The 26,348-nt window shown below is 38.1% G+C and overlaps 3 protein-coding genes across 5 annotated transcripts in view; 2 read left to right on the top strand and 1 right to left on the bottom strand.

The window, feature by feature from the left end:
- The window catches only part of Bex5 (brain expressed X-linked 5), an 851,362-nt gene that overhangs the window by 352,822 nt on the left and 472,192 nt on the right, over nucleotides 1–26,348 (top strand). The gene's annotated exons all lie outside the window — the stretch shown is intronic.
- On the top strand, nucleotides 108–842 carry Tceal2 (transcription elongation factor A like 2). Of its 2 annotated transcripts, none has more exons than XM_048336979.1 (2): nucleotides 108–324; nucleotides 394–842. In XM_048336979.1, exons 1-2 carry the CDS (start codon nucleotides 108–110, stop codon nucleotides 840–842), a joined length of 666 nt encoding a protein of 221 aa, XP_048192936.1. The 2 variants fall into 2 exon arrangements, with proteins under 2 accessions (XP_048192936.1, XP_048192935.1); XM_048336978.1 differs by having other exon boundaries at nucleotides 108–380; nucleotides 432–842.
- Tceal6 (transcription elongation factor A like 6) lies at nucleotides 11,031–11,756 on the bottom strand. Its single transcript, XM_048336981.1, is given in 2 exon segments — nucleotides 11,031–11,408; nucleotides 11,411–11,756. Coding segments are annotated over 2 exon segments (606 nt in total). The 3' UTR covers nucleotides 11,031–11,148.

Below are 26,348 nucleotides of genomic sequence, written 5' to 3'. Positions count from 1 at the left end.
GTCTTTCGTGTTTCTCTCTCTCTCTCTTTCTTTCTCTCTCTCTCTCTCTCTCTCTCTTTTGTCTCCTTTTCTTCCTCTACCCTCCCTGGACAGGAAAAGGACACGACATGGACAAACTCTACCGCAAAAATGAAGGAATACCTTCCAACCAAGAAAAGATGAAAAATGAACAGCCACAGGGTGGGGGAAAACCACAAGTAGCATGCAATCTAAAAGACAAGGATATGTTAGAAAATAAGAGAAAGGTAGAAGATAAGGAAATATCAAAGGGTAAGGAAAAGCCAGAGATTGAAGGAAAAGGAAAAAAGAAAGAAAAGTCAAACAGTGAGGGAAATTTGAAAGAAGGAAAACTAGAGAGGGAGAGAAATGCAGAGATGAAAGTAAAATCAAAAGACAAAGAAAAGTCAGAGTGTGAGAAAGAACCAAAAGAGAGCAAGTCAGAGAGGGAGGCAAAGCCAGGTTGTTCAGGAAATCCAGAGAGGGAGGCAGGGTCAAAAGAGAAGGGAAAGTCAGAGAGTGAAACTAGGGCTGCAGGAAAGCGCCCAGCTGAGGATGACATACCCAGGAAAGCCAAAAGGAAAACCAAGAAGGGGCTGGTTCAGTATCTCAAGGAATATAAAGAGGCCATACACGATTTGAATCTCAGCAATGAGGATATGATAAGAGAATTTGACAATATGGCAAAGGTAAAGGATGACAGGAGAAAAATCAAACAGAAATTAGGGGGATTGTTATGGATGCAAAGAAATCTACAGGACCCCTTCTACCCAAGGGGCCCAAGGGAATTCAGGGGGGGCTGTAGGGCACCCAGAAGGGACATTGAAGACATTCCTTATGTATAGTGTCCCCAGAAGGCATTTTCCAGGCCCTGTGCTTTAATCCTATTTTAATATTAGGTTTCAGATATCCCTTCTTTAATCAGCATATATTTTACCTAAACACAGTGCTCACTCTTCCCCTAGGGAATTTCCCCCTATGTAAATGGCATAGATTTTAAGAGTATTGTAAAAATAAAATAAAACAGCTTACAATATCATCCATAGAATCAGACTATTTTTGTAAAATAATATAGAGAATACATCTATGCATAGGGAAAGTTGAAAGCTTTGATAACTAAAATCTTAACAGTGGTTTCCTGAGTTATTATATTGTGGGCAATTATATTTCTTTCAATGTATTTGTTTATTTTTTTTGAAGAAAACAGATTACTTTTCTCAAAGAAACATCAAATACTGCAAAATCCAAAGTGGTTCATTGATAGCATGGACAGAATAGTTTGATGAGTTTATGGAAACAGTGAGAACACTTTGAATGTTGTCAGAACTTATGGTAGGGGGGCTGGGGATATGGCCTAGTGGCAAGAGTGCCTGGGTTTGATTCCCCAGCGCCACATATACAGAAAATGGCCAGAAGTGGCGCTGTGGCTCAAGTGGCAGAGTGCTATCCTTGAGCAAAAAGAAGCCAGGGACAGTGCTCAGGCCCTGAGTCCAAGCCCCAGGACTGGCAAAAAAAAAAAAAAGAACTTATGGTAGATAAGACTGATATTACTTCTAGGACTCTCATTTGTTAGAATCATCCTGTGTTTATACAGATGCATTGCTCTGAGGGAACAGTCTCCTCATCTGTCAAGTGGGGATAATATTTCCTCTACAAAATTACTGAGTGATTAGATGAGGTACAGTGTTCTTTTGGTGTGTTGTGCTGATTTCTACCTTCTCCCCTGCACTAGCAGAAACAAGACTCCATCAGACACTTGGAGGAGGCCTGGGGTACATCTCACCTGTACCCAAGAATAAGTAATCCAAAAGGTGAGTGCTACCATCCCCTAGGCAATGTCATATCTGCTGGGCACTGTAACCCTTGTCATAAATACTGCTTTTCCTCCCCCCCTCCCCAGGGCTCCTACTGCTATTACTGTGCTAGAGCACAATTGATTTCCCTGGAGTCAACAGTGAACTAAGCTTCCTCCACCACACTCTGTGACACCCATAGACGTGTAATTAACATGCTTTTCCTTCCCAGTTTAGAATTATACTGAGTCTATTGAGTAATATGTCAGTGTTATCTCTGGTTACAAGTCAATTTCATATTTTTAAACAAAACTATCCTGTCAGTTTGTTTGAAAATGTTTTTGCATATAGCCATCTCTCCTTTAAAGTCAGATAATGTAAGCCAAATTTGAGTGGCAAGCAAATGCTCTTCTCATCTCTCAGTGCCTTATCTACTTTATTCCTCATTTTTAGGGAAAATTCTATCTTAGGAAACTTTCCAGTGCCTATATTACCAGTTTGACACATTTGTGATTTTAGCACATCTTCATTCAAAAGTAGTCTGTGGATCAGCTAAATTGTCATCATCAGAGACATAGAAAATGCAGAATCGCAGTTCCCTTCCCCAAACCTACTAAACAAGAAATCTTTTAAACAAGATTTTCAGGTGACCCTATGTGTGTTAAAGTTTGAGAATCACTGATACATAAGGAGGCTTTCCCTAACCTGATCACCTCAACTTCATGAAATATCTTCTCAGAAGCATAAGAATATACATTAAACAATATGTGCTTCACACATTATTAAATAGACTTGCATTTGTCAAAGTGCAGCTTCACTTCCCTACATTAGTATAGCTTAAATTCAGTGTGTCATGACTTAAAGTATCTTTATTTATTTATTTATTCATTTACTTTTTAGCTTTTGGTGCCAGTACTGGGGCTTGAACTCAGGGCCTTGCGCTCTCACTTGGCTTTTTCCCTCAAGGCTGGTGCTCTACCACTTGAGCCATACTTCCACTTTTGGCTTTTTGCTGGTTAATTGGAGGTAAGAATCTATGGACTTTTTTGCCCAAGGGACTTTCCTACAGAGGCTAGTTTCAAACAACAATCCTCATATCTCAGCCTCCTAAGTAGCTAGGATTATAGGTAAGAACTCCAAGCACTTATTTGACCTGAAGTATTTCAATGACAAAAGACAATACAGTCAGAACTAGATAATAAATATCAGAATCTATTTCAGGTAGGCAGAGAAAGTATTATTTTCTGTAATTTCTGTTTCAGTTAATGTATACCTGTTCATATGTACTCCTGACTTGTGGTAAACAATGTATTTCTGAGTGTGGGCTGTAGTTTCGAAAAACTGAAAACTATTTTCTTCTCAAATTATTAGCACATTGGCTGACAGTAATAGATTTACTAAAAAATTTAAATAGTAGCTGAGTTACAAGTTCCTGTCCTATATCATTCCCTGGCTACACAAATAATTGTGGACTCTACTACTCTGGCAGTGTTTACTTGCAGTTCCTAAAGGAGCACTGTGAAGAAGAGTTTGTGCCACAAATCTAACCTTATCTCATTTTATTAATGCATTTTAAAAGTGTGGTAGTTTGTCACATCACCAGGGTATGAGTACTTTGTTAAACACTTGAGCAGGTGCAAGTGGCTTGTACCTGTAATCCTAGCTACTTAAGAGAGAGATTGAAATGACCATAGTTCATGGTCAATCTGGGCAAAATGGACACCTCATCTCAACCAATAGCTAAGTGCTATGGTTAATGACTTGCATCCTAGCTATGTGGGTATGTGAGGATCATGATATCAGAAAAAAGCTGGACCTGGTAGTACACCCCCGTTATCCCAGCTGACAGGAAGCATAAGAAGTGATCATAATACAGGCTAGCTAGGAAAAAAGCAACCTTATCTAAAAATAACCAGAGCAAAAAGCAGTAAGCGCCTGCCTATTAATCAGAGAACCCTGAGTTCATATCCCAGCACCCTTTTCAAATGAGTTCCTGACCCCCTCTAAGATCCACTGAATGGAACTTTAGAATCTCCATTTTTTTTACAGAAACAATCCCTTAGTGATTCTCAATAAAGGCTAATAGGCCCTGATTTATATATCCATTATGATTTCAGTCGCATTAGGTATAAATTATAAAGGAAGAAAAAGGAAAGAATTTTAGTTTTTCTTATATTTTGGGGCAAGGCAAGGGGAAAGCATAGGCCTTTAAAAATATAAAACAAAGTTAGAGAGTAAGAATACATAAAGGCAATAATATACTTACTACATAAAACCCAAAAGTATCTTTAAAGCAAATTTGTCCTATAAACAAAGGCAAAAGCAAGACATCTCATAGTATATGGTGTGTTTTCTGCTCTGGATGTCATGATAACTATGGAAGGTAACTAATTTTACTACTAACGAAGGCTCATAGGACCACAAATGGCAGTTGTTTTTTTTTTACAGAGCTTATATACAATGTACTGCAGGGAGAAGGAGGTAGTAGCAATGTAGTAGCAACAGGCATATACACTGTAGCCAAAGCTACCTCATAATAAGGAATCTGGAATAGATAAATATGAGCTCCAATTGCCTTTCCTCTCTGTAAGAGCTCCAGAATGATAGACTTTTTCTTTTGGATCATGAATCAGAGTTGTATTCCTAGTATAGTCATTGAATGTTGTGGAATCAGAGACCATAAAATGGTGTCTTAATACAGATTTCTAGTATACTACTGTTAGGTAGATATGTCCTTCCTGCCTAGCCAGACCCAAAAGCAAAGCCTTTGGGCTGTAGGTTCACCTAGACCATGTACAAATGATCAATCTCACTGTGATCAAGTTTGACAAAGTGCAACAAAATCATTCCCCAGGTTCACGATTATTAGAGTACACTTGTAATCATCACATTTTATGCTTTTATTGTGGGTCAGTGTCATGCAAAATTTTTTATTGTTTCTGTAGAACAACTCAGGCAAATCTCAGTCCTAAGAAATTTAACCCTTGCAGATAGTTATATCTTTGACCCTTGTCCTTGAAAATGAATAATTGTGAAATGAACACTGGTATTTTTTTTTCACTACAGGCACAATTCCCAGTGAATAATACTAACATGACCCTCACTTATTTGCTGGACATCTCCCAATCCTCCCATCCTATTTGAGTTCTCTACACCTCTCTTTGTGTCCCAAGAAAGATTTTTTTGTTTTGTTTTGTTTTGGATCCCTGATGGGGAATAGAAGGAAGAATGGTTTAAATGGACCACATCAAAGGGCTCCCTTGTCCTCTAAGTGTCACCCCACAGTGTCAACATATCTGGCAGAGTCCCTCCTCTTAAAGTTCCCAGACGGTGGCCCTTTCCACATAGTCTCTGTCTCTAATAACCCCTTATTTCCTTCTTCCTTCAGGCCTACTGCCAGTAATCTATCTTTAGTCAATTGTGTCAGATTATCCTATCCCTTGTTACTCTCTGATACTTTCCCACATCATTGTATATCATCCTTTGTCAGAAACTTACACCAAGCATATATCCAAAAGTAATATGTCAACATACAATAGAAATAGTGGCACATTAATGTTTGTGGCCACACTACTCACAACAGCCAAGCTATGGGGTGAAAATACAGATGTATTAAAATACCACAATGAAATCTCTCTTCCTTCTTCCTTCCCTGCTTGCCTTCTTTCCTTCCTTCCTTCCTTCCTTCCTTCCTTCCTTCCTTCCTTCCTTCCTTCCTTCCTTCCTTTCTTTCTTTCTTTCTTTCTTTCTTCTTTCTTTCTTTCTTTCTTTTTCTTTCTTTCTTTTTTCCCCCATTTCTTGTTTGCTAGGCTGCCACTCTATCATTTGTAATCCTCCAGATTTTAGTCACTAGGCTAGCTAGGATTTCAGGTGTGAGACATTGGTGTCCAGCTAAATAGTTTGTATATTTAAAATATACTGTTCTTTAGGAGATTTTTTCACAGTTTTCTACATAAATTTGTTGATTCCTGCCAAGAAAATCTGAGAAACACTAGTAAATATCAGAAGTTGCTCCAAATATTAGAACAACTTGTCACTATAATGAAATACTTGAGATAGGATAACTTTGAAAGGTAAAGAGTATGGTGCCTGCATTGGCTCAATTCTGGCATGGGTTCTACTGCATCACATAGTAGATAATGCAATAGCAGGAACACATGCAGTTGCAAGAGATCATATCTTAAACAAGATGCCCAAGAGAGCGTGAGACACAGGCTCAGGCTTTTATAACTTCTTCCACATGAACTACCTTATTCTTTTCTAAAGTACTCCTAATGTCCTAATGACTTCCCATGTGGCCCCTTTTCTTAAAGACCCATCAGTTACCACATTCCTACCTTAAAAACTAAACCTTCAACATATGGTGCTATAGGGGACACATTATACAACACCAAAACCATAGCACCTCAGGAATTGTGTTGCTTATTTATTTGAGGAGGAAAAGAATAATCTTACCATTGAAATCAGAAGAATGGGGAAGGCAAATAGGAGAAGTTCATGCATGTAGACGAGCAGTTACTCAAACACCACTAGTCACATGCAATGAGGTACATGTGAAATTCAGAACTAAATTCAAGAATAAAATAGTCAGACAGCATTTGAATTATATCTCAATAAAGCTATTTGCTAAAAAATTAGGCAGCCTGTCAGGTGCTAATCTCTGAACAGATAAAAGTATATCATAATCAACAAAAAGATTAAGGGGCTTATGGAAATGAGGGAATAAGGTTGCTCTGTACTGGAAAAGTAACTGTTAGATAATGGGCAAGAGCAAAGAGCTGATTACAGAATTCCAAGAAACTATGCAACCTGGACTGCTTATTTCTGAACTGATCCATCAAAATATAAGATCAGATGTACACAGCGCATTCTATTTAAAGATGATAATTATGAATAGCTGAGTGAATATATGCATGACTACAAGGCACAGAAAATAGCTCAGCAGGGTATTTAGACTCTAAAGGAACCATCTCCAACTCTTTTAGCCACCTCTCTACCAACCCACATTTGTCATCTAATGAGACATTCCTTGTGACTCAAGTAGGAAAAACGTGGATTCTGTTTATAAGTAGATATGTATGGCATACTGAGCCTCCTGCAAGAGGAAGAGGGAGCCTACTGTACTACAACTTCACCAAGGGAATAAGCCTGGAAGACTGACAAAGGGAAATCTTTCCAACTGGCAGAAATTTAGATGATATATCTTGTTTGCCCAAAATATAAAGGGTGATGTAGTGTTATATCAAAGCAATAGCTATTCGGTTATGTGGATTTTCTGAGATTTAGAAATAACAAACTTGAGCCAGGCATTGGTGTCTCATGCCTGTAAGCCTAGCTTTCGGGAGGCTGAGATCTGAGGATCATGGTTCAAAGCCAGCCTGGACAAGAAAAGTCCATAAAATTCTTATCTCCAGTTAAGTACCAAAATGATGGAAGTGGAGCTGTGGCTCAAGTGGTAGAGTACTAGCCTTCACCACACAAGCTCAAGAACAGTTCCCAGGACCTGAATTCAAACCCTAGTAGTGGCACACACACACACACACACACACACACACACACACACCACCACCACCACCACCACCACCACCACATACCCCCCCCCCCCACACACACACAGAGAGAGAGAGAGAGAGAGAGAGAGAGAGAGAGAGAGAGAGATAAAAAAACTTGGAAATTGATGGCAAAGAAGTCTGGAGAAATATGTGTATGGCCCTCACAGCTGGTAGACAGAATTCCTTTGGAGATTTTGCATGTATGTATACATGTTTGTTTGCTTGTTGGAGACAGAATCTTTCTATGTACACAAAGCCAGCCTTGAACTCTCAATCTTTCTTCCTCAGCTCCCTGGGTGCTGGGATTACAAGCATGGGCCACCACACTCAATTGGTTTAGGCAATACTGTAGTAGGTGACAGAGAAACCAGAAATCCAAAGCACAAAGATATAATGTGTCACTGTTGGCTTTCAGATGCAGTACACCACATAGAAAGGGATGTATACAGCCTTTTGTAGCTGGTAGAAGCCACACTCAGACACCTCAGCAAGAACCTAAAATAAAAATGATCCCAAAAATATTTGTGAGATTGGATTTTCTCCAGTGCAGTAAAATCCAGGGTAATTTGTATAATATTTACAAGACTCTTAAAATTGTATCTTTGCAAACACTTGCAGCTTGGAATGAAAGAGATAAAAGCACAAAAACGAATGGAAGATTCAAATTCTCCTTGTGGAAAACAACGTCAAAACAAGTTCAAATGGGAACACATACTACTTTTAGTGACAAAAAAAGGATTGTCAGAGGAATAATGAAGAACTGAGAGTTCAAAGCTGAGACTCCAGAGGGCAGAGGCAAAAACAGACTGAGAGTCATAGAAGATTACTCTTAGGACTTTAAACCGAGCAAATGCACATTTTGAAACAGTTATCTTCCTTGGCTTCTATTTTACCCATTTGTCTATAACTTGTCTTGTGTCAGTGTAATAATCACACATTGGAGTTTTGCAGGAATAACCTTGATAGGAATGGTGTTTTCAGGAGCACTGCTTAATGGATTATGCATGATCTTATACACATTAAGTTTAGAAAATTTAGAAGATGATACTTTATGTTTTAAGATGATGTTGTTAATGGGCAAAACTATTGGCAGTCTTGGGAAGAATTGGAGGTGTTTTGCAAATATCATGAATTTTTGAGCCCAGAAGGTAGACTGTGACAGATTCAATCCTAAAATGGCTTTCCCCCAAATTACTGGCCCATTGTGTATACATACCTTATACTAACTAACCAACTATCATTCTGTATGTTGCTATGAAAAGACTTGTCAGATATAGCTAAGGTCTTGAATTCGTTTGATATTAACAAGAACATTATGTGAGCAAACCAGACCTAATGATATCCCCCTCAAAATAGAGTCTTTTCTGAGAAAGAGAGATTGGAATCATGAGAGTCAATGTGTCCTTATACAGTGAATATTCAAAACAGCTACATAATAAGGAATGCAAATCGCCTTTAGTTTCCAAAAGCAGCAAAATAATGTATACCAAGTCATATAACTTCAGGGAACTGACTTGCGAAAATAACATGAATGATCTTGAAAGAGGTATAGTCCTGGAGCCTTCAGATGACAACACATTCTGCTTGACATCTTGAATCTGCTGAATGAAATATAATGAAATCATGGCATGTCAAACTTGTGATCTGCATGCTCATAAGATAATGAATAGGTATTTCTTAAGGGGTAAGTTATTTATTATTGTACAATAGTAAATCATTATATCATGGAACACAAATATCTTTACTATCTATTCTTTTTTGCATTTTCTAAGGTATCAATTTCTACCTATATTATTAATGAATTATTGATCTATAAGCTTATTACACAAATCTTCTCATAATCAGTTTCCCACTTTTCTCCTCCAACTCTCTGATAGGCCAGTCATTTAGCAATTGCTTATGAGACAGAGTAGATTTACACTTCCAGCCATAAGGTTTACACAAAATAGGCACTCATAAGAACCATAGAAAGTCCTCCTGATTGGTAGCTCGCCTCATTTCCATTATTTTTCTGGATTATCTCTGGAGCTATAGTAAAGCATTCATCATTTGTATTTACTCTCAATATACCAACAAGCACATCCATAAATTGGACCATTATTTTTATTCTTCCTCTTAAAAACTACTTGTGAGGATAAGAAACTTATCACAAGGCCAATATATGTGTGTAATATATAATACAAATATAAAATATAACATATGTATTATATATAATATATATAAGGAGAGAGAATATTAGCATTCCATTACTGTAGCAAATATCTGAGATGATCAATTTATAAAGAGGAAGGTATATTTTGGCTCATAGTTTTAGAGGTTTCAGTTCATAGTTGGCCCCATTGCTTTGGGCCTGTGGAGACACATTACCTCATGGTAGGAACATGCAGGAGAGGAGGTTCATTCACCTTATGACCAGGAGTTTGGAAAAGAAGGACAAGAAGGGGCTAGTGTCTGATTATTCTCTTCAAGACATAATGACTGAAAGACCTCACTCTTGGCTACAGTTCTTACAGTATACCACTTCCCAATATCACTAGTCTAGAGAAAAAGCCTTTTAAGAGTCCAGAATAATTGACACTGATGTGGTAGCTTAAAACTTGTATCAGAAAATGGCTTGGGAGTAAGGGCGCAATATCCAGCAGGCATTACAATAACCTGGAGAGAGTGGCTTGTACCGCTAAGCTGCCTGGATGTATTCTAGAACACAGGAGAGGCCTCCCTCAGCCTTCTGCCTCGTGGCTTATTCCATCTACAGTCTTTCTACTGCATGGGAATGGTGTAGCAGCCATTCCTTGCCTGAAACAATCACATTTTAGCATGTCATCTGATTTACTGGCCAGTACTATGAGGCAACTGTTATTTCCATTTTAAGACTGAGTTTTTACAGGTATGAATGTATTCTTCTGTATAGGAGTCCTATGTAAATTTCTCTACTGATACTAATTTTACTTATGTTTTGACAATGGGAATTTTCATTGTCCTAATTTCTCAGTTAAAAGTACAAGCGCTTATCATGCATTGTTTTTTGATTTTAATTTTAAAAAGATATTATGACAAGCATACCCATATCATTTAGGAAAAGGTGGGAATGAGTGAACCAACAAAAAATTAGAGAAGAGGAAGTGGTGCTGTGGCTCAAGTGGTAGAGCGCTAGCCTTGAGCTGAAGAGCTCAGGGACAGCACCCAGGCCTAGAGTTCAAGCCCTATGACCAACCAAAAAAGAAAAAGGAGAAATACAGTGAAAACGAGAAAGAATCACACATGGGGAGGCATTGAATGGTAGAGGACTCAAGAGAAGGGGCAGCAATGACCACTTCTCTGGCCATACCTAGGGAAGTTCTGGAGGGGGCACACAGCAAAAGAATGGCATGGAAGTATCCACCATTAGGTGGTCAGACTCACTTTCAAGTCTATAGGAGTTCTCTTCTGGTCACAGAGTAGGAACACCCATTAGCTTCTTTTTAGTGAACACATTTTTTGCAGTTTCTTTTCTGCACAAATGCCTTGTGCAAACATCTTTGCATGTTTATAGAAGTGGGCTGAAACTGAATCGGTGCTTCTGCAAACTGTTGTCTTTATTGTTACTTTATAATGTACCATGAATGTATTTTCCTCATGCATGGGTGAGAATCCTGTACTAAAAGAGAGAGCACTATACTTGAGTCAAAAGGCTGCCGGTAAGGACAGTGACACCTAATGCAAAGTATCAGCTTAAAGTTAAAGCACAGGGCCTGGCACTTATGTACCAGGAAAAGCAGGGTGTGCAAAGTTCTCATCAAAGAAGTCCGAATCTAAGGCCAAGGCCGTTAAAGGTAGGGGATATCGTGTAAACCTCTTTGGCCCCTTCCTCCGCCCCTCACTCCACTGACACCCCGCTGGCCCCTTGGGGAGAATGCATCTAGTGCATCTCTTTGCATCCAGTGACACCCTCCCATTTTCTGTTTTTTCCTTAGCTCTTCCTGAGCCCTGGACATATCTGCACACTTTCTCATCTACTCACTGCTCAGATGCCTGTCCTGTAAGTCCTCCCGAGAGTCCTTGGGGGAGTCATCCGTCCCGTGATCGGGGCTTTCTTAGGCACCTAATCTTCAGCCAGACGCTTTTCGGAGGCGCGTGCCTTGCTGGCTGCCTTGGCCTGGGGCTCTGCCTTGCCCTCACCTGGTAGCTTGCCCTCACCTGGTGGCTGGCCCATATCTTCCGACGACTTTCCCTGCTTTCCTGACTTGTCCTCATCCTGGGGGTGCCCCCCCTCTGCCTCTCCCTCGCCCTCCTGCTGGCCCTGGCTTGCTGGCTTCCCCTCTGCTTCAGGGTTCTCTTCCTCCTCCGACTTCCCTTCAGCTTCAGCTTCTACTTCATCTTCAGACTTTCCCGCCTGGTCCAGCTTCCCATCCTTTTCGCTGGGAAGTTTCTCCATGTCGTGATTGCCCCTCCTTTCCTGGCCTGGAGGATAGGGGTGAGGGAAGAGGAGACATGAAGAGTGAGGGCTCCTTCGGGGTGGAAAAAGGGTTCAGATAATCTGTGTATCTCGCCCTTGTGGGGATCCTCAGATGCCCTCCTACTGGCCCCCGACCCACATTCCCGCCCCCCCCCCAAGAGCCAAGCATTCCCAGACTACTGGCCCTGCTGCCCTCTCCTGGCTCCCTCAGTAGAGCTGGGTGTGTGCAGTACAGGTGGGGGTCGGGACAAACAGCGGGACCCCACATGCTGCCCTGCCAGGCCCTCCGCACTCTCAGCCCTGCAGAGTCCCTGCCCACGCCGCCACCTTCCACTGACCTGCAGAGATCAGGACAGGTTGTGCCTCCTTTTCAGGCCTGGCACAGCGCTGGGAACAGCAGACGCGCAGACCTGCGGACAGACAGACAGGACAGTTGAACCGGGTCCCTCTCCTGAACCCGGACCCTCCTCCCCAATCTTTTTCTCTGCTCCCCTCCATCCACCCTCAGCCCCCACCCGCGCACCCCAGCCGCCATTTCTTCTCAGTTCCTGGGCACCACACCAGGATGCTTTCCAAACTACCTCTGGACCTGTGTCCCCCTCCCTCCCCAGAGGCCACGTGCCCCGCCCCCACCGCCTGTGGGTTCGGATCAATTTGTCTTCGCGGGCGCAGAGTGTGAGGGCAAGGGGGTTGTTTCCAGAATGTGTCTGCGTTTCCACCATCCCACTGCGAGGCGCCCCCCACCCCTGCATTGATTACTACTCTAAAGAGGGTGGAGGGATGTGGGGTGGACCAGGAAGCTGAGCCTCAGCGGGGTTCTCCTTCCCTCTCTTGTTTCCCTGCCCCTTCTGCTCAGTGCCCTTCCCTCACCAGTCTGGCTGATTCCTTCCCCACCCTGCAGTTGCTCCTGGATCCAGCTGCCATCCACCTCCACCCTTGACCTGGGTCAGCTGGCAGCGTCAGCCTCCACACTAACCTGAGGGGACCCAGGACAGGCCTGCGCCTCTTCGGGCTGGAAGTTCCCTGAGCAGTTCAGGTGCTCATCCAAGCGGTTTCGGGGTCCAGGACAGGACAGTAGAGCTGAAGGGGCACCGGGCTGTTGCCCACATAGGCGCCAAACCAGTCATAGGAGTATCAAGCAGCTGGAGCTCAATATCCCCTCCTCCCAGTCCTTCCCTACCTCAGTCCCCGACCCTCACCAGGAGGGAATGAAAAGCTGGGAACTAATGAAGGGGTTGAAGCATAATACTGGCCTCACTGCGAACAGGAGGGGAAATCTGGAGCATTTTAGAGCATCTTCTGAGAGACTCCGCTGAGATGTTCAATTCTCACCTGGTGTGTGACAGCCAATCAGAGAAGTAGCTAACTTTACTAGGACTCCCTCAGCTCCACAACCATTTTCAAAATCAACTCTGCACAATCTGGCTATGATGACTGTCTATAGTGACTGTGGCCTAGGATCCCCGGGGGTTCTCTCCTTACCTTCCCCCTCAGTTCATACTTGTTCTCTCTCTGAGTGATCTTATTGCATTTCCTTCTAAACATCCATGACACCCCTTCGGCATATGTACATTATCCCTTCTCCAATCTCATGCCTCAATTGCCAAGTGTTTTTGGGATATCACTGTCTTGACCCTTCAGGACCTCAAAGTCTATGTAAGCCTATCTGGTCTCACCAACTTTCATCTTGCCATCTCTTTTGGCCTCTGTTGGAACCTGCAACTTACCCTCCAGACAGTTAACATAGACAATGCTATCTCAGTTGTAGCATCATCATAACCCTTAGTCCACAAGTGACTCCTTATTGACTCTTGCTTGTTTCTTTTCTTTGTTTCTGTTTCCTTCTTTTGCCTTTTCCTTTACATTTGTGAAAACACTACTCAACTCAAAGAAAATTGCCAGTATTGTAGTAGTTACAGTGTAATATTATGTATTTATCTTTGGTTTTAACAACATGGCTTTCATGTCTCCTCTCTTTTTTGACTCCTGTTTGGAGTCAGTTGAACTTCTTGGATACATAAATTAGTAATTTCAGTAATTTTCAGCAAATATTTAAATATTTTTCTTATCTTTTTTGTTTCACTCTGTTAAACTCTGTTAATATGCTTGGTGAAGCTCCTGCCCCCAGTTCAGGTCTTAGGAGTTTTGTTAGAATTTTCCCATGTTCTTTTTATTCCCTGCTCCTCAGGTTAGATATTCTCATCTAAATTACCTTCAATTTTATAGATTTTTCCCCCCACTCTGCTCTGTTGTTGTATTTCTCTAGTAAGTTTATTTCAGTTATTGTACTTCTCAGGTCTAAAATCTATGTGTTTTTAAATTTCTCTCATATTGTATATTTTGCGAGACAGTATTCCCCCTTTTTTATTTGCCTACATTTTCCTTTAGACTTTCTAAGATAGTTATGACAATTGACTAAAAATAATCTATTTGGTTCAATACATGAACTCCCAAATAGATCATTTCTTTTCCTTTTATGGTTGGTGTTATTATTGCTTTTTTGTAGCTGTTGTTCTGGGGCTTCAGCTCTGGGCCTGACTGCTGTCTCTGAGCTTGTTTTTGCTCAAGACTAGCATTCTGCCAGTTTATCCACAGCATCATTTCTGGGTTTTTTGAGTAGTTTATGGGAGATAAGCATCTCAACGGGACTTTTCTGCCAGAGCTTGCTTTGAACCTTGATCCTCAGATCTCAGCCTCTCGAGTAGGTAGGATTACAAACCCTGAGCCACGGGCACCCAGCTATTATTGCTTTTGTTTGGGATTGATCATCGTGTAGTCCAATCTGGTCCAGAATATGGTCTGTAGCCCAGGCTGGTCTGGAACTGGTGATCCTCCTGAATACTGCAATTATAGTCATTTTCCATCTCCAAGCTCCTTATAGTTTCTAACAATTTCCATTTTCTTCCCTGGAATAGCTTCTTGTTTGCTGTCTTTTGATGTATCTTAAACTTTTTATACAATTTATGTATTTTGGTTATAATGTTTTCACTTTTGAAATCAACCTCTCCCTTCTCTTGTTGTTGTTCCCTGTTGTGGGTTATTGTTTGCGTGTTTTGTGTATTTTTTTAAATATCTCATTTCTTTGTCAAGTACAGGTATTGAAGTCTTTTTATTAGTTTATTTGACAGCTTCTGTTTGGGCAGACTTACTTTAATGCCTCCTAATCTGTATAGATGAGCTTTAAGGTGAGACTTTTTGAACTATAGCTCCACTTTTGTCTTTTTGTTGGTTAGCTGGAGATAAGATGCTCATGAACTTTTCTACCTAAGTTAGTTTCAAATGACCAATCCTCAGATCTCAGCCTCATAAGTAGCTAGGTTACAGGCATGAGCCACAGGCACCTGGCTTGTTTTGCTTTTGTTTTTTTGAAACATGGTCTCCCTATGAAGCCCAGTCTGGCCTTGAAATCTTTATCCTCTTCTCACAGCCTCCTAAGTGCTGGAATAATAAATATATACCACTATGCCTGGATTGAGGTATTTCAAAATATTTTATTTATTATTGTGTAGAGCTTAAATGTCAGCCCTAAGTGAATGCTTGGGTTTTCTGCAGTCCCAGTCCACACTGTCTCTTGTTTCCCCAGAGTATGTGAAAGTTTTGCTAAGTGGTTATTCATCCACATATGTCTTATTCCAAACTCTTCCTTCCCAAGGTTTTTTAGTTTATTTATTGATGTCCTGGTGTTGTCCCAGAGTGATGTGGTCTATACTTTGGATTTAAATACTTTTGACAAAAAGCCAATCAAGAAGTCAATCCAGCTCCAGCACTGGGAGAGCTCCCAATCTGGTATAATAAATGGAAGCCACACTGCATGCTCTGAAGGGATCTTCCAGGCACGCTAGAACCATAATTCTATGAAAATATGTCCGTATCTCTGCTTCTGGTAATAGCCATCAGAAACAGGACAGTAGGATGCTATCAACAGATTACTGCCAATATGGGGCATGGTAAGTAGGCAATTTAAAATTCTCACTATAAAGAAGCAGCTTATTATTTTTTACCATGTTTTTCTCTGGTTGTTGCAATTTGCTTTCTTTTTCTCCTTTCTTTCTTCCTTTTTTGTTTTTGCTATATTCCAGAGTACTGAGAAAGTTTTTTGTGGCTCTACAACTTGAGCCACAGCCTACTCCTCACTTTTGATGGTTAATCGAAAATAAGAGTGCCACAGACTTTCTGCCTAGGGTGGCTTCAAACTGTCATCCTCAGGTCTCAGCCTCCTGATTAGCTAGGTTTACAGGTGTGAGCCACTGGTACCCAGCCTCTATTTCTTTTAGAGTCAATTTTGTAAGTCCATGCCTTTCTTGGAATTTTCCCATTTCGCTTACTCAACTTTATTTGTTGATACCCAGTTGTACATGGTATTACTCCCTAATCCTATTTGTATCTACAGGTTTAGTGCTGATGTCTCCTCTTTACTCCAGACTATTAATTTCAGTCTTCAGCTTTCTTCTTTGCTAATTCTGCTTTAGAAATACATATTTCTAAGGATATTTTAGTTTCATTGATATTATATCTTGTATTTTATTATTTCCAATCTTTACCATTTATTTTTTCTGATTTAATTGATTATATGTGGTACTGAGGAATTGAACCCAGGGCTTCATGTATACAAGGCAAGCACTCTACCACTAGGCCATATTCCCAGCACTGCCTAACTTTATCTCATAAGTTTTGAAGTATTCTGCTTTTGTTTTTTTTAAATTTAGCTCATGATTTTTAAAAGTTAAATGGGAGTATATTCTTACATTTGAATGACTTTAGAATACTGAAATTTCCTTATGTTTTGAATACTAATTTAGTTGTATTCTGATCAAAGAATATTATTTAACTTGAATCCTTTAGCGTGTACATAGAATCTCATTATGGCCTACTATTTAATCTGCTTTTTTGTTCATCTATTTCTCTATTTTTATTGTACAACTTTAATTTTCTTACATCTTTTACAAGATTATAAATGTTATTTTCTCAGTGGCTGCCCTAGGGATTAAAAATAACATCTGAGCTAATACAGCTTGTATCAACTCTATTTAGAATCAATGGATGCAAGAAGTTTGCTCCAATATGTACTTCTAGTCACTTTCCTTTTTGCTATTATAATAATAGAATTTACATCTTTAGCCTTTATAAATCCATAACATTGTTTGGAAATTATTTTTCACAGTGTTTTTTTGTAAATAAAAAGATGAACATTACACATATACACCGAGACATATATGTGTATATATGTGCATACATAAATTTGTATATGTGTATTTATATACAGGTATGTAAGATTAAAAAAAACTCAAAGTTGTTTTATGGGCTGTAGCCAAGCAATTAGTAGGGCTATATTGCCTCTAGAGGCTATAGGAAAGAATTCATTTCCTTACATTTTCCTACTTTTAATGAACTAAATAGTTGGAAGTTGGTTACAAATTAAGAGACAGGGTCTCACAACGTTGTCTAGGCTTGTTTCAGACTCAAGGCTCAAATCCTCTCTCTTAAGTATCTGGGCCACAGGCACCCACAAAACTTGGCTCTCTTTTGGCTATACAATAACAACAGCACTGCCCCAAAAGAAATGTCTTCTTCCTAAAACCTCTTCAAGAAGCATCGCAGTTTTATCTTATTTTAAACTTCCTGTGAAGCATGCATATATTATCAAGGACTTGTGAAATAAGCAAAAAGTGAAATTGAGTGAGAGACAACAACGTCTTATTTAGGGTAGAATTGTGTTGGCAATACACATGAACTCACTGAGTAAAGATCATAGATAAGTGTGCTCCACATCTAGCCTCCTGAGCAGCAGGATAAACTTCACCTGACAACCAGAGTGTACTCAAAATCTGTGTAATCAGAAAGTCAAGGGTAGAATGTGGATTTCAGTAATCTACTTCAGGAAACTTCTGTATAATTATAACAGTGGCTAAAAATTTAAAACTAGACAGCATAAGAAAAAGTGATAGTAGTTCGGCTCCTCTTCTCTATCTGACAGTCTCTGTTAACATTGCTTCTCTAAGAAGACATTAAAAGAGGATTCACTGCACCTCCCCCCAAAGTAGTCATAGGTATTCTTGGTTCCCTTGGATAACCATTAGGCATACCATTAGGCATGGAAAAGAGCTAAAGTAAATATCTAGTGCAAATTTTACTTCCAGCCAAGATCTTTAAAGTTTTGTTGTGACTTTGACATAGCTATGTAAGAAATGTGTCCAAATTATATATATTTACACATCCATGTATTCAACTATTTCTATCAGTAAGTTCACCACTGCAGTGTGCAGCTGTCCAATAGAAGTGAAATGCTATTTCCATTGCTTCTTTACTGTGCTGTGACTGTATGTTTTGACTTCCCCCATCACAGTGTGGCAACCATTTTCACACCATAATAATGTTTCCTCTACTGTTTCTACTCCAGTTTCTACAAACTGGAGAAAAAGATACTTATAAATAATCAGAGGCAAAGTTAGGTCAAGATTGCAGGACTCTTAAGTCAGAGGTAATTAATAACTGTGTCTTGCAATTTATCAGGCCTTGTGCTAAACACTAACACTACCACGGTAGATGAAACAAAATGCTATTATGAAAAGGGGACTGTCTAGAATAGCAGTAGTGACTATAGAAACTATTCTAAAATAAGAGCCCATATATCAGGTCTCCTGTCCTGATCATTGTTTTCCATTGATCTGTGAATACAGGTTTATTTGGTAAAGTAAGTACAGGAGCAATGGATCCTTTGGATCCATGTCAGTTATGAGTAGAAACTACTAGAACTTTGAGGTGAGGGTAATGTGGATCAGAACACTCGGGGACATAAATTCATCCTTATTAATCATATATTGTATGAGTGTATTGTAAAGTAAAACTTGTAGCACAGAAAATGGAGAATCATGGAAATTGATATTCATTATAGGATGAAATGTTTAATCTAATTTTGAACATACTATCTTTCTGATTTGTTTAGGAGAACGTGTGCATAAAACCATAAAGTGCTGCTTGCATTTCTGTGCAGAGATGGTAAAGTAGTTTCCTGGTGTACATGTAATGTTAAGGCAAAGAGTGATATCCTCCACATTTATAAAAGGGCCATATAAAGATTCAGACAAGTGAGGAATTCACAGAAATCAATGGTCTTTTTTTCATCTTTAAGAGTCCAGCATATCAGCAGTGGTAAGGGTCTGGGGAAGGAGCAAAACCTAGTAGAAGATGTGCTCAATAGCTATAAAATTACCCAGGGATTGGAGACAGAGCAGCAGAGACATAGGAAGGTGTTACTTCACTGGAAGCTAACTGAATTTGCTGGTAGGCACAAATTTTGAACCCTTTCCTAAAAATGAAAGGCATCTACAATATTAGAACTTTGTATGTGTGAATAAACTAGCCACAGAGTTCATAATTATCTCATTTTATTCCCATGGCAGTCTCAAACATATACGATTTTTATTTTCTACATCAATATTCTGACTTTAAATAAGTATATCTGCAGTACTTACTAGGTATGTACTTTTAAAAAGAGATTCAGAGGAAATATGAGATATGCATGTCATTTAATTGTGTTTCTAGCTCAAATATTTGTTAATTGGTCCCATTACTTTTACAGACTGTAAAGTTCCTTGTTCCTCTTTTCTGACACCTACAAAACCTATGTATTCATTTTGGAAATATGAGAAAAACAGAATCAAGAAAAATAAATTAAAAGTGCTAATAACTATACTGAATAGAAAAAGGTGCTCGACCCCGCTCAGGCATCTATTTTAGTAGAATCATATAAATGTTGTGCTTGTTTTGAATTTTTTTCAAAGTATTGTCAGAGTTAATAAACATTTAGCAACTTTACTCAGCTGTGAAGTCTCAAGAGTGTTGAAATAATTATTAGCTATTTAGTTATTTCCCAATTCTTTTTTGTGCTATTTGGGTTTGAATTCAGGTCCTGGGTGCTGTCCCTGAGCTGTTTTGCTCAATGCTAGTGTTTTACTCCTTGAGCCATAGTTCCACTTCTGGCTTTCTGTTGGTTAATTGGAGATAAGAGTCTCATAGAGTTGCCTGCCTGGGCTGGTTTCAAACCACAGTCCTCAGATCTCAGCCTCCTGATTTGCTAGGATTACAGGTGTGAGCCACTGGTGCCTGGCTTCCAAGTAATTCTTAACAGAATTATTTCTATACGTACTATGTTAATAAATGTGTAAGTGCAGATTTTCCTCCAAAAGAAATTCTGTTTAGTCACACTCAGGAATGCAAGTCATAATCAATTATATTAATTAAGTAATACCAAAATTATGCACAATCAGCTATACTATAACATTTAAACTTGTTTGCATATAAACTACAAACTACACACATGTATTCAGATAGTTTTAATGCATACATATATGTGAACACAGACTTCTTAGAAATCATAATTTGTGATTCATTTCTGTATATACATATGAATATACTTCATCAAAATTTTTTTACAAAATCTAGTATTCCATTGTATAGTCACATCATAATTCACTGTTTTGTTTTCCTGTTGATACATATCTAGATTCCCCCCTTACTTTCTCTATTGCAAGCAATGTATCAGTGAACATCCATGCACTTGTCTTAACCAACAAAATTTGTTTATTTTTGTTTTTAGCATATTTTGATTACTCTAATACATCAGAATTTCCAAAATCTTTACTTTGAGTGATATCCTGGGTATGTAAATAAGAGCTACAGTCTTAAGTTGATCTCTTAATTTATTATGTATGGGATAAAAAATGAGAACTTATGCATCTAAAACGTCAGTTAATTTAAAAGACAAAGCAAGTTCATGATGGTTTAGAATGTCATGTTTCATCTCCTTAATTTGCTTATTTATTTTCTTAGTTATTTGTGTTATTTAACTTCTATTTTTAAACATTTCATTATCTAATATGAAGCAAAAATAAAATGTATATCATTATCATCTTTAGTAAATTTGTGGTAATAAAAATTAATAATAACATTTTAAAAGTAGAACGTGAATGAATTTCCCATTTTACTGTTAGAAATATCATTTTTTTCTTGCCAGTCCTGGGCCTGAGCTCAGGTCCTGAGCACTGATCCTGGCTTCTTTGTGCTCAAGGCTAGCACTCTACCACTTGAGCCATAGCTCCACTTCTGGCCTTTTCTATATATATGATGCTAAGGAATAGATCCCAGGGCTTCATGTATATGAGGCAAACACTCTACCACTAGGCCATATTCCCAGCCCCAGAAATCTCATTTTTATATGTACAAATGAATGTTTCTTGCTCATACAAGAACAAAAAAGTACTTAAAATTTTCTTTGATACTTACGCTGATAACTTCTAACCAGGGCAGCACTTAAGGGCAAGATTGTAAGTATAAAAGTTTAAAACTAGATGCATTTTTCTCTGCGTTCTGCACAAGAAAACAATCTTACTTTACAATTAAATAAATCACATAGCATGTAAACAGTGAAATGGAAGAAATAGACATTAGATAGATCACTGACGTCTCTCTGCTATTTTTAAAGTATTTTATTATGAACTGAATATGCAATTCTCAAATAAAGAAGTAAAAATTACCAATAAATATTGAAAAAATAATTTTTTCAGACATCAGGGTATTATGAATCAAAATAATATTGTGAGTCTTTCTCACCATGTCAAAATGCCTATCACCAAAGAAACAACAACAAATTCTATTCACAATATGTAAGATATGGATTTAGCCTAGGTGTCCATCAGTGAATGAGTGGATAAAGATAATGTGGCCTATATATGCAATGGAGTTTTACTTAGCCATTACAAATGAAATTACTATATATCATTTACTAGAAAATGGATGGAAATGGAGATGATCAGGTTAAATGAAATAAGCCACTTTCAGAAAGGCAAATATTTATCTTTTCTCTCACTTGTGGAAGTTAGGAGGAAAATAAAAATAAGATCATGAAAATAGAAGACTACTATAAGGGTAGTAGGGGAAAAGAAAAGCAAGAGAAGAAAGGAGAGAAAAACAAACATTACAATGGTATATAGGATCAAAGTTGTACTATGGAAATGTTATAATGAAATCCCTTACTATGTGCAATTAATATTCACCAATAAAAAGTTTTTAAATTAATGTTTTATTATCTTAACAATTGTTATTTTCAGAAATCAAACAATAACATCCAGTTTAATGTATATGATTGAACATTAATTTCTATGTATATATTTATGTAAAGGATACATAAATCAGAGATGTACATAAATTAGAAGATTTACATGAAGAGCGTAAACTTATTTTTAAAGGATTGTACAGAATGACTATCAACAAGATGAAGGTTTGAAGAAAAAAATTAAACTCACTACATTTTTCCCATTCCTCTGCACCAGAAACTACTGTGCATCACTCAATTATTTAAGACGTTTTTGACTAATGCTAAAAACTATAAAACTTTCAGGGTCATGTAAGATTTTAGAGAAGTCAAATGCTTTAAAAAAATTGAAACATGAATCACAAAATGACTATGGGGAAAAGGACTACTGTTTTAGTAATTTTAATATAACATATATCTTTGTTAAGCTTACTAAGATTCTGTTAAAGACGGCATTGCATTTAACGTATTAAAACTCACTTTTCTAGGCAATATAAATAATAATACTTTTAAGTTAAATTAATATTTTTAATCTCCTCCTATAATGGTGATTTAATGGTTTTCCTAAATTGTAAACATATGCCCAAAGTGGTTTGATTTATTAAAATGTTAACAAATAATTCATAATATGTAGGCATATATTTTAACTAAACTATGTATTTTTTCTTGAGGCTTACTCACTTTTTAAAACCGAATTATATATTTGGACATGTTTTTACTTAAATTAATACACAAAAACCCATATTCAGTTTCATTGCTTTGTGACAAATTAGCACAAACTTACAGGCATAAATTTAAAAAGTTTATTTTCTTGCAAGTCAGAAATTAGGCACAGCGACTTTGAGTTCTCACCTTAAAACATTCCAAAACTGAAATTCGATGTTGGTTACCTGTCATCAGCTAGTGACAAAACAAGGAATAAATTTGCTTCTCAGAACATTTTTGCTATGGGCAGAATTCAGTTCCGTGGGAAAGTAGAGTTACTATTTCCATGTTTTGCTCTCAGACAGGGACAAGCATAAGTATCACATGCTTTTCCTCATATACAGAATCTAGGAGCAAAAAAATATAACACAAAGGTGGAAGCAGTAGTATAAGAAAAAAAAGTATATTAGATACAGATGGTATTGGAAAGTAGACTACTGGGAATATATATATATATAATATATATATATATAAAACAAACTTTTACTCTTTACCATTAATTTTGACGTTCTGTTGCTACTGTTGAATTTTATCCAAAGATAATTGTATCATATTTACAGCTTTTATTCACCTTTATAAATTTACTGATTTATGCATATAGACTCATGCATGTGCTTTTATTGTTGTTTTGTCTGGTGACTCAATAGTATGCTGAAGTCATATATGGTTATTTTCTGATATTTTTTTAAATTAATTTATTTTCAAAGTGATGTACAGAGGTGTTATGGTTTCATACATAAGGCAGTGGGTACATTGCTTATCACATTTGTTATCTTTTCCCTCATTTTTCTCCCACCTTCCCCCTTCCCCAATTGACTTACTCCCCCAGAGTTGCACAGTTGGTTTATAGTTTTGTGAGTATTGCTGTTGCATTGGTTTGCCATTTACCCTTTGTCTCTCCATTTTGATGATCCCTTTCCCTTCCCTAATGCAAATAAATGTATATACAACACCCAGGGTACCAAAATCAGTTACAGTGACATCAGGGGTAAAACCCTGAAGAGTGAAGACAATGGTATAATTTCACATGGTACATTGAACATAACAACAACAATGATAAACCACTACTTAGAAAAAAAATCATACTAAGGGAAGTGAGCCAGACCCAAAGAAACATAGAGTCTATGGTTTCCCTCAATAGTAATAGTTATTACATGTCTAGGGTAGTAGTCTTAGAGGAAGATCACAGTAGATCAATAGCTATGTACATGTGAACACATAAGATGATGCTAAGCAAAATGAACTCCAAGTTATGGAAATAAGTGGTTTATCTTTTTTTTGGTGGGGGAATAATATCTTACTGTGTAGCCTATGTTAGCTTCCAACTTGAAAGCCTCTGGTCTCACCTCCTAAGTGCTGGGGTTACAAGTATGTGCCACCTGACCTCTTTCCTAAGGGAAATGCTTTTACTTATTGACAATGAAAATTTTGTCTGATGCAGTTTATTTTTAATAATACTGTTAGTTTAAATTAATACCTATTTTTCTGAGAATTGTTTTTGTTGTTGAACCTTGATGGATTGTTTAATAGGTAGCATACTATTTTTACTGAATTTTTGGTGATAATTTGTTCAGCTAATATGTTAAATCACATATGGACCTCATAAAATGTTTCTAAAATACTCATGTTTGTGGCCAAGTGTCAGTGGCTCATGCCTGTAATCCTAGCTACTTAGGATACTGAAATCTGAACATTGTAATTCAAAGCCAGCCACACAAGACAGTTCAGAGTTCATGATACCCTCATCTCCAATAAATCACAAAAAATACAGAAGTGGAGCTATGGTTGAAATGGTAGAATGTTACTCTTTAGCACAAAAGCTCAGAGAGAACATCCAGGCCCTGAGCTCAAGTCTCAACAGACACACACACACACACACACACACACACACACACGAGACAACCACCACCACCACCACCACCACCACAATTCCATGTTTGAGGTAATAAAAAGTAAGTGGAACTAATAAAAACCCCAAAATAAAACCTATCTAGAAAGGACTAAACATGACAGAAAATAGAGTAAACATGACTGAATAGAGAGAATCAGTGAACTTTCAGACATATCAGGGGAATTTACACAATGCAAATTTCATAGTGGAAATACAGTGTAAACATCAGAATTTCAGAGAATTGTGGAAACAGAATAAAATGGCTAATATTTATACTATTAAATTTTTGGAACAAGGGCAGAGAGTCTGAGAATGGTATAAAAATTAATGGAAGGAAATATGCTTAAATTCTTCCTATAAAAATATAGATGAGTTATTCCATTTCCTTACAAATGGGGCAATGTCATTCTTTCTGATAGAGGCATAAAATTCCATTGTGTATATGTACCACATTTTCCTAATCCATTCATCTACTGAGAGGCATCTGGGTTGGTTCCATATTTTACCTATGACAAATTGGGCTACGATGAACATTGTTGTGCTGGTGGCTTTAGAGTGTTCGTGTTTGTGGAATTTCGGGTAGATGCCCAAAAGTGGGACTGCAAATTATACTAAGTGAAGTGAGCCAGACCCAAAGAAACATGGATTCTATGGTTTCACTCATAGGGAATAATTAGCAAAGGTTTAGGCTAGTCACAGAAGAACATCACAAGAGCCTAATAGCTATGCCCTTATGAACGCATAAGATGATGCTAAGTGAAATGAACTCCATGTTATGGAAATGAGTGTTATATCACTGTTGTAATTACTTTCAACATGTCATGTGAAACCCTAGCTTCTTTTGTTGATGATCCTCTTGTATCCCCTCCCTGTGGTTATACCTGCGCTATCACTGTATCTCATCTGAATACACTGGATACTGTATATACTGGTATTAGAACTAGGGAAGTGAAAGGGAATGTCAAAATCGAGAGACAGAGGATAAAAAGACAAACGACTCCAAAAGCAATACTTGCAAAACTGTTTGGTGTAAACAAACTGAACAACTCATGGGGGTAGAGGGAAAGGGGGAGGGGGGAGGGGAGAATGAGGGAGGAGGTAACAAACAGTACAAGAAATGTACCCAAGACCTAACGTATGAAACTGTAACCTTTCTGAATATCACTGACAATAAAAAATAATAATAAAAGCATTAAAAAATAAAGATGGGAAGTTAGAATGGAGGGAATAATTATGGTAGCAAAGTATCCACTCCTTACGTGGCCACCTTGACGTCATACACAGAACCCGTCCACGGGAACGTCACTTTGGGCAGATGCACTCTTGTTTACTGATTCTTGTGATGATGGGATCCTGCTTCTAAATATTTTCTCAGTTTGCTTTTACATCCTCCCCTCACTTTGAATATGCCTAGAGTTTACTACCACATGTGGCTTGCGCACCACAAGGCCCTGCCATCCCAGGAGTCAACGTATCCACCTTCAGGGAATCCTTAGGTATTCCATTCCATCTGGGTTGATAAGAGGAAGGAAGGAAGGAAGACATGGGCCTCACAACTAAAGACCATGAAATAAATAGATGTTAAAATAAAAAAATAGAGAGAGATATGCAAAAAAAACGAAAGAGAAGGAAGGAAGGAAGGAAGGAAGGAAGGAAGGAAGGAAGGAAGGAAGGAGAGAGAAAAGAAGAGAGGTTATCCTTATTTGCAGCTGATATCACTGTGTACCTAATTACTTCAGAGTTTCTACAAAAATATGTTTTAAGAGCAAATACAGGCATTCAGAAAACTGATTAAATATAATGTCTATACAAAAATTAATTCAGTTTGTATATACTAATGGTAAAAATGTGAAAAGTGCAATAGAAAGCAAAATACCAATTAAAT

This window comes from Perognathus longimembris, chromosome 28 (genome assembly GCF_023159225.1).
Source record: "Perognathus longimembris pacificus isolate PPM17 chromosome 28, ASM2315922v1, whole genome shotgun sequence".
Lineage (NCBI taxonomy): Eukaryota > Metazoa > Chordata > Mammalia > Rodentia > Heteromyidae > Perognathus > Perognathus longimembris.
Note: the sequence above shows the minus strand (reverse complement) of the source record. Positions and strands in the feature narration are given on the sequence as shown.

What these genes read in the sequence shown, in the direction of transcription:
- Tceal2 (XM_048336978.1), top strand. Translation starts at nt 108, where the DNA reads ATGGACAAACTCTACCGCAAAAATGAAGGAATACCTTCCAACCAAGAA. An exon ending in AGAGAAATGCAGAGATGAAA is followed by an intron (nt 381 to 431) that starts GTAAAATCAAAA and finishes GAACCAAAAGAG; the next exon opens with AGCAAGTCAGAGAGGGAGGC.